The 12,320-nt window shown below is 40.2% G+C and overlaps 1 protein-coding gene across 1 annotated transcript; it reads left to right on the forward strand.

Moving 5' to 3' along the window:
- The first annotated feature begins 1,524 nt into the window (after positions 1-1,524).
- On the forward strand, positions 1,525-11,755 carry LOC120794496 (glucagon-like peptide 2 receptor). Its single transcript, XM_040135612.1, has 13 exons — positions 1,525-2,089; positions 4,104-4,200; positions 4,311-4,415; positions 5,760-5,881; positions 6,077-6,183; positions 6,589-6,745; positions 6,895-7,054; positions 7,650-7,710; positions 7,802-7,868; positions 8,232-8,320; positions 8,714-8,852; positions 8,941-8,982; positions 10,060-11,755. Exons 1-13 carry the CDS (start codon positions 2,006-2,008, stop codon positions 10,426-10,428), a joined length of 1,599 nt encoding a protein of 532 aa, XP_039991546.1. The 5' UTR covers positions 1,525-2,005; the 3' UTR covers positions 10,429-11,755.
- Positions 11,756-12,320: the final 565 nt, after the last annotated feature.

Consider the following 12,320-nt stretch of genomic DNA (forward strand, 5'->3'; position numbering starts at 1 on the left):
ACCTGTACTTAGAGCTGTCAACTTGTGATCAGATCACCCAAGACAAATGTTAACGCCAGGTATGAACAGGACCTAACATTACCTCCTCGACAGCCTCTTCAGCCCCCCCCCCCCCCCTTTAAATGCGAATCCCACAATACCAGCACCCTGAGGCAATGTCCGCTTCAAACTGCTTTAGCGCCATTTAAATCTTTTTAAATTACAATGAAATTTTTTTGATATATGTATTTTCCCTCTGCCTTAAACCTCATCCCAACTCTCTGTTAGTTAGGCACACAATGTGGCCCTGTCACAGCTTTTTATTGTCATGTTTATGGAGCTGAAAAAAATTAAATTTCACTGTTTCTCTTGTACATCACAGTCACAAATAATGGCAGGGCTGGTGCTCTATGAGGTCCTGAAACACAATGATATTTCATATATTTTCTCTGGAATGGATTCTGTCACATCCATACCAAAGGGACATTTGAACGCTATATCACAATGTAATAAAAAAACAATTACAATTCTACATGATACATCACTGAGGATTGTTCCTAAACTTGAAAATGGATAAGTATGGCTCTTCATTTCACCTGCCTCTTTGTATTGGCAATCCTAAGGATTAATGGGGAGTTCAAGATATTTAATATTTTGAATATTAGTTCCCGTTTGCTTTTTACTGTATTTGCGTTTATCCCAATGCACTAATAAACTGTAAATCAGACTGCATGTTGCATGTTCTGGTGATCCCATGGAGAAAGTCAGCCAACCCTGCAGCTCTATGGATTTTTTTTTTTTTTTTTTTAGCCCTCTATACCTCACTTCTTTTGTTTTTCTGGCTAGCAAACTCTAGCTACCTAGTTTTCCTAGTTACTACCTACTTTTGGGGATAGCTAACTCAACTCTCATCAATACGGTTTCAAAGCTGTTTTCAGAAAACAAAAAGAGAAAAAAAGGTTAGACTGATTACAAGAACAACAAAAATAAACCCAACCCACTCGTCTATTCCTGGCTAAGATATTTTAAAATTAAAGAATTTTGCTTGAAATATGTAATGAGACAGCCTCCATGCAAGGGCACGAGGCTTGTGCAGGCAACTTTGGCTCTCTGCTCTCTGTGTTTGGCCTGAGTGCTGTTGGTTTACACTAGATCCCCATTAGTGTCAGAGATGCTGGGTGATGCCCATTTACTGTGTGAGATAACTAAACAGAGGGGAGGGGTCAGTATCTTCCGTCTCTGTCCAAACTACAGGTGGTATTTGCTGCTGTGTGTCTGTGTCTATTATGTTTTTTCATATATGTGCTCATGTTTGAAAGTGTGCATGTGCTCACAATGGCTGTTCACACATTAGCCAGTGTGCCCAGTTGCTCCTGTGTGATCAGTTTCCTGCACAGAAAAATTAGCACGGTTATATACCCAGCTCTCCCCAGGCCTTATCTTGATTGGTTAGGGGAGGACGGGGCGGGAGAGGCAATCTGTCGTTGAAGATCCACAGGCACTCTCGGTTTCACTGAGTCTTTAGGGAGCACAGACTGATCCACCTCCTTCACAGCCTGAAAGGTCTTAATGGAGAGGAAGACTGGTACTGCAAATGAGGACTTCATCAACTGGGATAACCCTTGAAGTGAAATCTGTCGTTAGGAGCTAACTTTTTTGACAAGTCAAAGATCAGTTAAATGAAAAGAACCATAAAGCAGCTTGGAATCTTGGAAGATTGTCGGGAACAATCAGGAGGTTTTCAAGGAAAATTGGGGAAATCGAAGGATCCCAACTACGGCAAGCATCACACATCGGAGAAGGTCACTTTGTGTTTTAGTAAATTCCTAGTTAACTTTTCCGGAGCTGCCTGAAAGGCAGCTTTTAGTTCAAGTCCACCATACCTGGCATGGTGAGGCAAGGAGAGCCGTCCTAAGTGGAAGTAAGGAGCCAAAGAGGGGATGAATGTAAGGCCTGGTGAGTCCAGGGTTGAGGTCTGAGGGGGAAAACCAGCTGAGAATTGCTTTCAATGTAAACACATAGCACCATGCAAACCCTGCTGCCAGCCTGGCACAAGAGGACCTGGACCACACTCCTGCTTTTACTCCTCCTCGTTTTCTTCAGCCACCAGGTAAATTCATATTTAACATGCACATGCATACACACATGCAAGGCCTTTCAGTTAACTAACATTCAGTCTTAGCCTTACTTGGCAACAGGCATCAAGGCTGGGTCAAACTGGATGCTTTCTGAACTTAGACTACATGTTCAAAATTCCCTAAATCTTTAGCACTTCATTGTGATCAATTTCTTTTCAACAAAACTTCACAAAGGAATCCTCCATCTGATTGTATGAGGCAAGACTACATGCGGTATTTCTCATGAAACAGAGCAAAGACCCTGCTGACATTTGACTGTGAAGAAATAAAAAATACAACTAGTAGCATATTTATGCAATATCTGCTTCTGAAATCACTGCCTGAAAATACCAGTTTAGTGACATGCTTGATAAACAACGTGGTATCTGTTTTGGAAATCAAACGAGAACGATGTTTTTCCCAAGGGATCACGCATAAAGCAGAGAAACACTTAAAATATAGGACAAATAAGATCAGAGAGCGCTTAGTAGTTTTTCTGCAAATTCACTTTCATCTTCAACAGTATGATACATGGAATTATTAAGATCCTGGTGCTGGATTTGAAGCAGGTTTAGTCCCATATGGGACAACACGGAAGACAGGGAGACAGCAGCTCTTGTCTTCCCTTCACTGGTGAAACCGCTCTGGAAAGGGTTTTGACAAAGCGAGCCTCAGTGATTTGAAACCTTTTCTGTCAGCTGGCTCACATGAGAAATCTCTGTGGCACAGGTGGAGGCAGCCGAACGGACACAAAGAATTCAGCTGCTTTCTCACCGGGGTGTGAAGATTGGAGAGCTACAGTCCTTGGCCCTGACACTGAATTATAAATGGCAGAGATGGCAGCTGCGGTCTGCAGTTTGCTTCTCACATAAAGGATATGCTAATTTGTCTCGCTAATGACAGGAAATTAGGGAAGTATCATAATTTGTAACTGAGCATTAAATAATATGAGAGATGTCAAATACAATTAGCCCTTTAGCCCAGGACACACCCACACATACGGTTTATATCCTTTGAACGTCAAGAATAAACAGAGCAGTAAGTCTGCATTGCTGCAGTCATGACACTAATGCAGACAGCCGGGCTGAGAAATTGCCTGCATCAACTACAGATTAAACACAGGTGAAAATGTTCCCCCCAGTAACACAAGGTGGTCCTGGTTAAATACTCCCACCAAGTGGACATGTACGGACACTGCGGCATCCACTGCACACCACGTCCACTCATGGGCAGCAGATTCTATGAGATGGATTGGTGAGCAAACACTCCGTCAAATTTCATAAGCCGTTTGATTAAATCAATTCATTTTGATGATTGAGTCAATTTTATTTAGTTAAGATTGTCATTCTGAAGTGTTGTGTTATTACATTTCACAATCATTGAGAAGTCAACGTAATCCTGAACCCTTAAAACATCAGGTTAAGATGTTTAGAAACACTCCCAACTTGTCGGAACCAGCATGCCCTTTTACTGAAGCTGAACTACCCGGTATTTTGACATAAATAATCATTTGGATAGGCAGTTGTCTTCCAACACGTTCACCATAACAACTTCATAAGGTGACGATCTGTCAGATTTAGGGTTTGCAGCTTGTTAAGATGGAGCAATTTAGCTCCTTCAAGAAGGTTACAGTGTTGTAATGAGGTGTTGAGTGGACTGCATGATCATTTTGGAGGATGTAGATTGTGCTGCTGTTGAACTTTATCACATTATACACACATTTATATTTTTTTTAAACACTAAAACAACTCAACATGTTTTACATTGCGGAAAGTCATATTCCAAAGTGCTATAAATCCATTTTAGAAAAGGGAAAATGTTATTAATCAAATGATTGCCTGATTGCTTGGTTAAGTGATTGATTTCGCATTTTTTAAATAATTCTTTATGTGCACTTGCCAGCATTCTCTTAAATGCGACTTTTAAGATTATGCAGATATTATACTGGAATTAAAGCCTTCAAACAATAACTTTTAATCTCTCACTTTCGGCATCCACGCGTGGAAGGTGACAGGCTCGGTGCTTGAAAGTCTGATAGCTAAACGGACTGAATACCGGGAGAGCTGCAACAGAACTCTGGCAACAGCTACACTCGCAAAAACTGGTGAGCCCTCTGCTAAATGTGAATTCTACTGACTTTTATCAACCTTTATCTACCTCTACTTCTGACTACTTTACCTTCATGAAATCCTCAGTTATTTCTTTTTGTTGCAGGCAACTACTGTAAAGGAACATTTGACGCGTTTGTGTGCTGGCCACATTCATCTCCTGGGAATGTGTCGGTCCCCTGTCCTTCTTATTTACCATGGCTCAGTGAGGGTAAAGTTGTATTATACCACTTCACTTAAAAAAAAACGAATGTATTAGTTATTATTACGTGAAAGGCCCTTTGTGCTACTCGGCCGTTCTTTGTCCCTGCATTCATTTCAAGTAAATCAATCACTGAGTGACTCACAAGACAGACTGTTGGGGTGGCTAGTCACAGGATTAAGTGTTGCACAGTGTAGTTTGATTTTTAAACATTTAGAAACACAGTCATGCTTTAAATGTAACACTAGTCTGACACTGGCACTGCCAACTGCAACTATTTAGAAGAACATCATCTAATCTGCCATCTCTAAATGGCTTTCTGGCACACTAGCTGCATGGCTCTAGGGATGGTAACGTCAGTTCACTACTGTGGTCCAGACTGAAATATCTCAATAACTATGGGATGGATTTCCATGAAATTTTGTACAGACATTCACGGTCCCCAGAGGATGGAGTTTACTGACTTTGGTGATTCCCTGACTTTTTATCTAGTGACACCCTGAGGTTGACATTAGATGATTTGAGTGAAATTATGACCAGCTTGGTGTGAAATTTGAGACTTTCATATCCAACTGATGAATTGTAATAATGTAAGAGATCGTGAGGTAAAAATTTTAATTGGTCCAGTCCTTTGGTTTGTGACCAAATATTTGAAAAACGAGCCTCAGCTGTGCTTTGTGTTGAGGACTAATTGTCAAATGTTAGCATGCTTACACATAAAGCTAAGGTGGTATGGTATGATAAACATAAACACCGTAAACATAACAACATAACATAACAAACACAACCTTCTAAATGATTTGTCAATAGGGTCCAACTGCGGACTTCATGTCTGGGGACCCCAGGTCTGAAAGCCAATAGAAAGAGAGCAGGGTCCCCACACATGAGCTGCATCACTTCTGTTACAGTAACTTTATTTATTTATTTATTTTTTATTTGACCAGATTTGGATTTGGAATCGTCTTGTTGCCCTGCTCGAGATTGTAGTGTTAAAGTAATGTTTTTGTCTACTAGCTAAATATTCTTTTTTGTAGAGTGTTAGGTGAGAAGGCTAAAACTTCCAAATGGTAGTGATTGGTAAACTATTTGAAATTACTGAATGACTTCAGTACCCGAAAATCCTGCTGAGCCAGCTATCTAATCAAAAAAAAAAAAAAAAATTGGTGAGCCTTTTAAAATTATATATAAAACAGTAAGAATTTAATTCATCGAAAAGACATACACGTCCAGTTTGGGTTTTGAATGTACAACAATGTAATAAATAAAAAAAAAGCACTGTTTAAAATGAGCCCGTCAGTCAGCCTATCCTCTGACGAAACCAAGCATATCAATGTTTCTCACAATTACCTGCAGATGGCCTCAGAAGGGCACACCGAGAATGCTTAGAAAATGGGAGATGGCGACGGAAGGAGAATTCCACTGAGCCCTGGAGAGATGACTCAGAATGTCAGGAGGACCAGTACTTTAAAGACAAAGTGAGGAGGAAGTTGGCAAATACATAGTTTCGGCTCCCCCTATGTGTTGGAGCTGAAAGCCAAGATTTGTGGTTTCTCTTCCACCCTTATGATATTCATTCTACAAAAACCATTTGCCTTAATTTGAACGATCTGAAGAGATGCTTTGATCTCTCCATCCATTTCCCTTGTGTGTGTGCATGTGTCTGTGTCCAGGAGGACGAAGTGCTTCGCCAGACAGCCCTCAGGCTCATCTCTGTCATCGGCTATTCCCTGTCCCTGACCTCCCTCACACTGGCCACTCTCCTGATGGCCATGCTGAGGTCAGTTGCCAGGGGTAGAGGGGTTTGTGATGGTCATGCAGTCAAAAGTACATGGTGTGTGTAGAAAGGGCAGGAAAGGATTCATTTTTAAAGGAAAATTACCATTTATTGCAACTTTAGTCCCATTCTCGTAGCTTTGCATGGTAATTGCTAAGATCTGGGAACACTGGTGCATTGCCACAGTCCAGTAGGGGCAAGAAACACAAGCAGTCAGATGATTATACGTTTACAGTGGAAAGTTTGTGTCGCTTGTCATGATGCAGCTTCATTCTGATAGACAATCACTGAGACATGGGACACACATTAACGAGCTTTAACCACACATGGTCTCAGTTATAATTTTACAGTTACACAGGAACTATGGATCAATGCCTTCCTCCAATTGTTTCTGTATCTGCTTACCAGGAAGCTCCACTGTACCAGGAACTACATCCACATGAATCTGTTTGTGTCATTCATCCTAAGAGCCACGGCAGTCATTTCTAAGGAAATCATATTATACATCATGTATTCCAAACTACCCAAGGACGACCCTGGATGGAACTCCTACTCAAGCTCTGTGGTATAAAAATCCCTGCCTTATTATTTACATATTAGCAGATAATTGAGAACAAGGCTTTATATAGTAAAATGCCAGTAAATTACCAGAAGCGGTTTGAATCAGCTAAATGATTTGCTCGACTAATTTATCCCCAACATCTTCCTCAACAGATAACGTTGATGTGCAAATTCTCCAAAGTGTGCATGGAATACTTTGTGGCCTGTAACTACTTCTGGCTCTTGGTGGAGGCCATTTTCCTCCACACACTGCTCTTCACTGCTGTGCTGACTAAAAGACGACTGCTGAAGAAATACATGCTGCTTGGATGGGGTAAGCTGCGATTGGATGTTTTCTGTTTATGTTTAAGCCTAGATTCAGTGACCGCTGTCTCCCCTGGTACGAGAAATACATTAATGAAAAATATGCATATAATGAATATAGAGAGTTAGATGATGAGAAAATTTAGCAAATTTCCAAGACTTTGGTGGCCCCTAGTGTTAGTAGCCAAAAAGCTGCTGAGGCAATGTATGCCAGATGACTTTTCAGCCCACGCATCTCTGGTCCAACCCACCAACAGTAAGATGAGTTGGGTGAAAACAACACACGGATTGCACCAATTTTCACTGTAATTACCTGGGTGGAGATGTATGTTTTTCTAGAAACATACATTTTCTATCAGAGGAATGTCAAACATGTTATAATCATACAAAAAGTCTACACATACTGTTGTGGCTTTAAGAATAATCAACTAACTACAAACAAACTAGTCAAAGCTTCATTGTCTATTGGATTTTTTGTATAATAATTCAAAACAATTTATAAATGTGCAATGAATTTATGGTAATTCATGAGAATGATCTATCGATTGCCAAATGTTATAAGTGTCAGCTTTAACTGTGCATCTAATGCTGTTATTACTTTTCAGGAACTCCCGTCTTGTTTGTGACACCATGGACAGTGCTCAAGATTTTATATGAAAACACAGGGTGAGTGTTTCATTACATACCTTACAATAAATTAATAAATTAATTGAAATGTTCTCCACGCTTGACTTTGAAAACTTCTTCTATTCCTAAGATGTTGGTCAATCGTGAACAGATGGTTCTGGTGGATAATAAGGGGCCCGATTACTTTATCAGTGCTTGTAAGTGAAGTTTCTGAACTGATCTTTGAAAGCCTTTCTGAGAAGCTACAGTACAGTTATTCAACCTGGTGTCCACATTAGTTATAGATACAACATGTTGCTCCTGTGAGTCTCATTCCTCTGGTGTCAGAGGTCAAGTAAATTTCACTCTGATTTCATACTGTGTTTAACAGCTTCTGTCTTGTGAGGGCATGTGATATGGAATAGTCAAGAGCATGACTGATTGGTAATTTCTCAGTAAACAAATACACTGAGGGTTCATTCTCTGATGCACGTTTTCATGTAAATGTAATCCTATCAGCCTTGAAGTCACCAGTTTTTTGGATACATTTCCTTTAAATTTATCTTGGATGTGTGTTGCAGGTCATTTTCTTCATATTCATCAAGATCCTGATGCTGCTGCTGTCCAAGCTGAAAGCAGATCAGGTGAAATTTACAGACTACAGATGCAGGTATTTTCCACTGCCTTGACTCACTAATGTAACTTTGTCCAAATCCAAATGTCAGGAAACAAGTCTGACCTTGAGAGCTACTTCCTAATCGGTGTCTTTAAACAGTACAGTAAGTTCCTGATTTAACATTTAAATGTTGCTGACTCCCATGTACCGCACAATTCTAAATGTCACCCCCATAAGCTCTGGCATCTCTACCATAAATCACCACAGGAGGGAAGCTCATGCATATATTTACATAACCCCGCACTCTCCTCTAGTTTGTCCTTTGCTCTTTGGAACATGTGCCAATATAAAATTTACAGACTTTTTCAGGCTTTTAGTCTTGCTCATTGAGAATAGCAACCATACAGGAATTATGCACAGCAGTATGTTTTTGTTTATGCCCCTCAGCTTGGCCAAAGCAACACTGGTCCTGATTCCTCTACTCGGAATCCATGAAGTGGTCTTTACCTTGCTAGTAGATGAATGTGTGGAGGGCAGCATTCGGTACGCCAAGAACTTTATCAACCTCACCCTCAGCTCCATCCAGGTAACACCTGTAAAGTGAATTACATAGCTGACAATAGTTTGTTTTTGGTCTAGATCCACATCAACCCTAATTCTTAATGTTTTTTTAGGGGTTCTTAGTTGCTGTGCTGTACTGTTTTGCTAATGGAGAGGTATGTGTCTTTTTTTATATGCACTGGGATTTTTATGAATTATCTTTGTTGTCTTAGAACTGTGTATACTATGAGTTGGAACCTTAGAAACAAGCTAAAGAAGTCAATTCATGTTTTGTTGTCACTTGTTGGCTTGAGACTTTAAAGCTGCACTAATCAATATTTTTATTTTAACAATGGCTCAAATGACTATGTGTAATGTGAAAATTTTTTGCTTGAGAATCCACAGAGAATTATCAACCAATAGTGAAGTTCCCTTCAACTCTGAACAGGGCTTTAGCTTCTCATACCTCATTGCTTTGGTTTCAGATCACAAACTCCGCTCACATTAACCTTGTTTCCAGCAGCAAGCGGTTGTTTTATGGTCACATATACCAATCTTACACTACCTGCCCAGCACCACATGGAAAACAGACAGTGTTAGCAACAACCCTAGTGAACACAGTGGAGCATTTAGCAGCTAAGGAGCTAGATATTTTTCACAGGAGCTGGTGGAAACAAAACAAGAGCTAAAAGGAGAGTGAATGTTGGACTTTCATCAGATGAAAACACTATAAGACTTGAAATTAGTTGTGATGCTGTTCAGTTTCTACAAAATGTGTCAATAGGCAATTGTTTGCTGACATGGTCACCGTAAAAACCCTTATAAGGTTTGTCAGAAGACATTTGTTCCATTGCCATTAAGTGACCAAAAATTCCATAATCTGTGCATGACAAATGGAGAAGTATTGAGAAAGAGAAGAGAGAACAAAATACGTAAATTTAAGGAACATGTTGTCAAGGTGTATACATTTAGTACATATGATGTGTGGTATAACCATAGCATGATTCCAGACCTCTGAATTACAGTGCACAATTGCAGTTTCAAAAATTTAAAGGTGTCTTGTGTGGTGCTCACTGGTGGCTGTTTCTGCCTATTGAAGAAACAATCAGCCAATCACATCACTGCAGGTGGGATTAAGATTGGCGGTATCATCTTCCTCAACGGCCAGCTTGCTCTCTAGGAAATGGCAAAGTAAGTAATGTAATTATCAGGACAGGTATAACTAGTAGTTCCTTTTCTTTATTTGTTTTCAGGTCCAAGCTGAACTGAAGAAGCGCTGGCAGCTTTTCCTGTTCACTAACCGCTTCCAGGTCAGGGGCTGTTTTCGGGGTTTGGCCCTCAAACACCTGTGGAAGTATACTCTAGGTCACCACCCCCAGGGCTCTCGGCAAAGTGACTCCTATGACGAGGGGGGCACTTCCATAACTCAACCGCACCTGCTGCAGGTGGCTGTACATGGAGGAAGTGGAGTTCTTGGAGTAGGAAAGGTTAAAGGTCAGGGGCTGAAGGGCTTTGATGTGGCAGGGCTGGATTTTCTCACCAGGAAGAGCCTGTCTAGTAGTGATGGAGAAATGACGCTCGGGGAGACGATGGAGGAGATTTTGGAGGAGAGCGAGTTCTGATTCCAGTTAGCCTCCTGGTACTTTATCACCTAACATGGACATGTGCGTACCAGCACACACATTGTGGGAGCCTGAAATAGTAATTAAGAAACACATTCTTCCAAAGGTGGATTACCAACCGGACAGAGATGGCCACTAGGTGTGTATTCCCAAATGAAGCTGCCTCAAACTACCTTACACACAGACAACGTAAAGAGCTGCTCACACCAGAAAGCCAAGTTCATCCAAACATTCTGGTGAAACAGGCAGCAATAAAGTCTTGGTGATGTGGTGACTGCAGGGCTAGTTGGTGAACTACTGTAGCTGGCAAGCTAAGGGTTAACATGCTAGCAAACTGTTTACTCCCCCTTGGCATTTTGTTTTCACAACGGTACGTCATATAGATCAAGAGTAATCTCTGAGGAGGTTAGCTAGCTAACTGTGAAGCAACTGAGTATGGATAGTGTAAATAAAAGTGGATGGTGCAGAACAGCTAATAGCTATGAAAGCTTCCTCCATTTTGGATTTTTCGGTTCACTCATGGGCCAGAGGGCAGTACATTCAGGTTTGCTATCAGTCAATCACTAAGTTCACTAAAGCTAAATTTGACGCAACATATTAGTGCAGATTTCCTACACTGGTAGTCTAGGGAACTTAGTTGATTTTGCAGGCAAATTTCTGAATTTACTGGAATGTATTTTACAACTGATTGTACATATGAAATGCATTTCATCAGAAACCAGACTGATTATTGAGATGAAGGAATAAAATGTTTAGCACAGATTCAAAGAATCAGACTTAAAAATGTTAAGTTAAGGCATTTTCCACTATAAATGATTTAATCATTTCTTTTTGGGGCTATCCAGGCCAATGCTCTACAGAAGCTTTATTCAGAGCTTATAAACAGGTATCTTTGAGTGCTCTACAGTTACAGAATTAACATACAATACATTCTTATAGCAGACATATAATGCTCACATTCAGTATTTGAACATACACAGTGAACCTCATACTATACAGATTCAACTGCAGTGTTAAGCATTTTTCATAGATTTGTGTTTTATTTACCATATGAAATATGAAATATAAAATATATCATCTTCCTATTCAGGCCAGTTATAAATATCCATATGACACAACATCTGGATTGAAATGTGCATGTAAATACAATGTATTTGTTGTCTGAATGTGAATAATAATAATGTGCAGCAAGGTTTACAGGCTTTACATGTTTTCTATTCTTGTGAAGCTTTAAATGTATCAAAAGCATTGTTGTACAGTTAGAACTATCACATGATTTATACATGTAGTGTCACAACAATGTATGTGCACAAATAAAACAGCAGTCAAACTTTTAGGATCATCTTCTTATTCTCCTCCTACTTCATACGAACTGGGATCTGACAGACCAACATCCGGTAAGCTTGCCATAGAACAATAAGCCATAACATTAAAACCAGGTAACGGTTTTAATGTTTTGGCTGATCAGTGTAGGTTTATATACTGGCCTGATGAATCAGCTTTAAAAACCCACTTTGGCAAATGTCCAAACAAAAACCTTTTTCCAGATAGGGAGAAATGAGTCCAGCTGGATCTCCTGAAACAGGTATAGACCGCCTACGCAGCAATTTTGCAAAATGTACCCCTGCAAACTAGACCTAAATTTTCCAGCTGGATTGTCTGGGCTGTGAATGTCAATAATGATTCCAAAAAAGGTTCTCCTTACTACATGTGAGGTGGCTGTGGCTCAGATCATCCACTAACAGCACATCCCTCTCCACATGTTGAAGTGTCCTTGGGGAGGACACTGAACCTGAAATTGCGTAAAGTCCAGTGCCTTACATTTCAGCTTTGCCACCATTGGTGAGTGAATATGCATGGGAGTGGTTAAATGAAAGACCTTAAAGTAGAAA

This window comes from Xiphias gladius, chromosome 9, assembly GCF_016859285.1.
Source record: "Xiphias gladius isolate SHS-SW01 ecotype Sanya breed wild chromosome 9, ASM1685928v1, whole genome shotgun sequence".
NCBI lineage: Eukaryota > Metazoa > Chordata > Actinopteri > Istiophoriformes > Xiphiidae > Xiphias > Xiphias gladius.

Bases quoted from the DNA above. Each gene is read 5' to 3' on its own strand.
- LOC120794496 (XM_040135612.1), top strand. From the start codon at position 2,006: ATGCAAACCCTGCTGCCAGCCTGGCACAAGAGGACCTGGACCACACTC. The intron at 6,746-6,894 runs GTATAAAAATCC...CTTCCTCAACAG, and splicing joins ACTCCTACTCAAGCTCTGTG to ATAACGTTGATGTGCAAATT. The intron at 8,321-8,713 runs GTATTTTCCACT...TATGCCCCTCAG, and splicing joins TTTACAGACTACAGATGCAG to CTTGGCCAAAGCAACACTGG.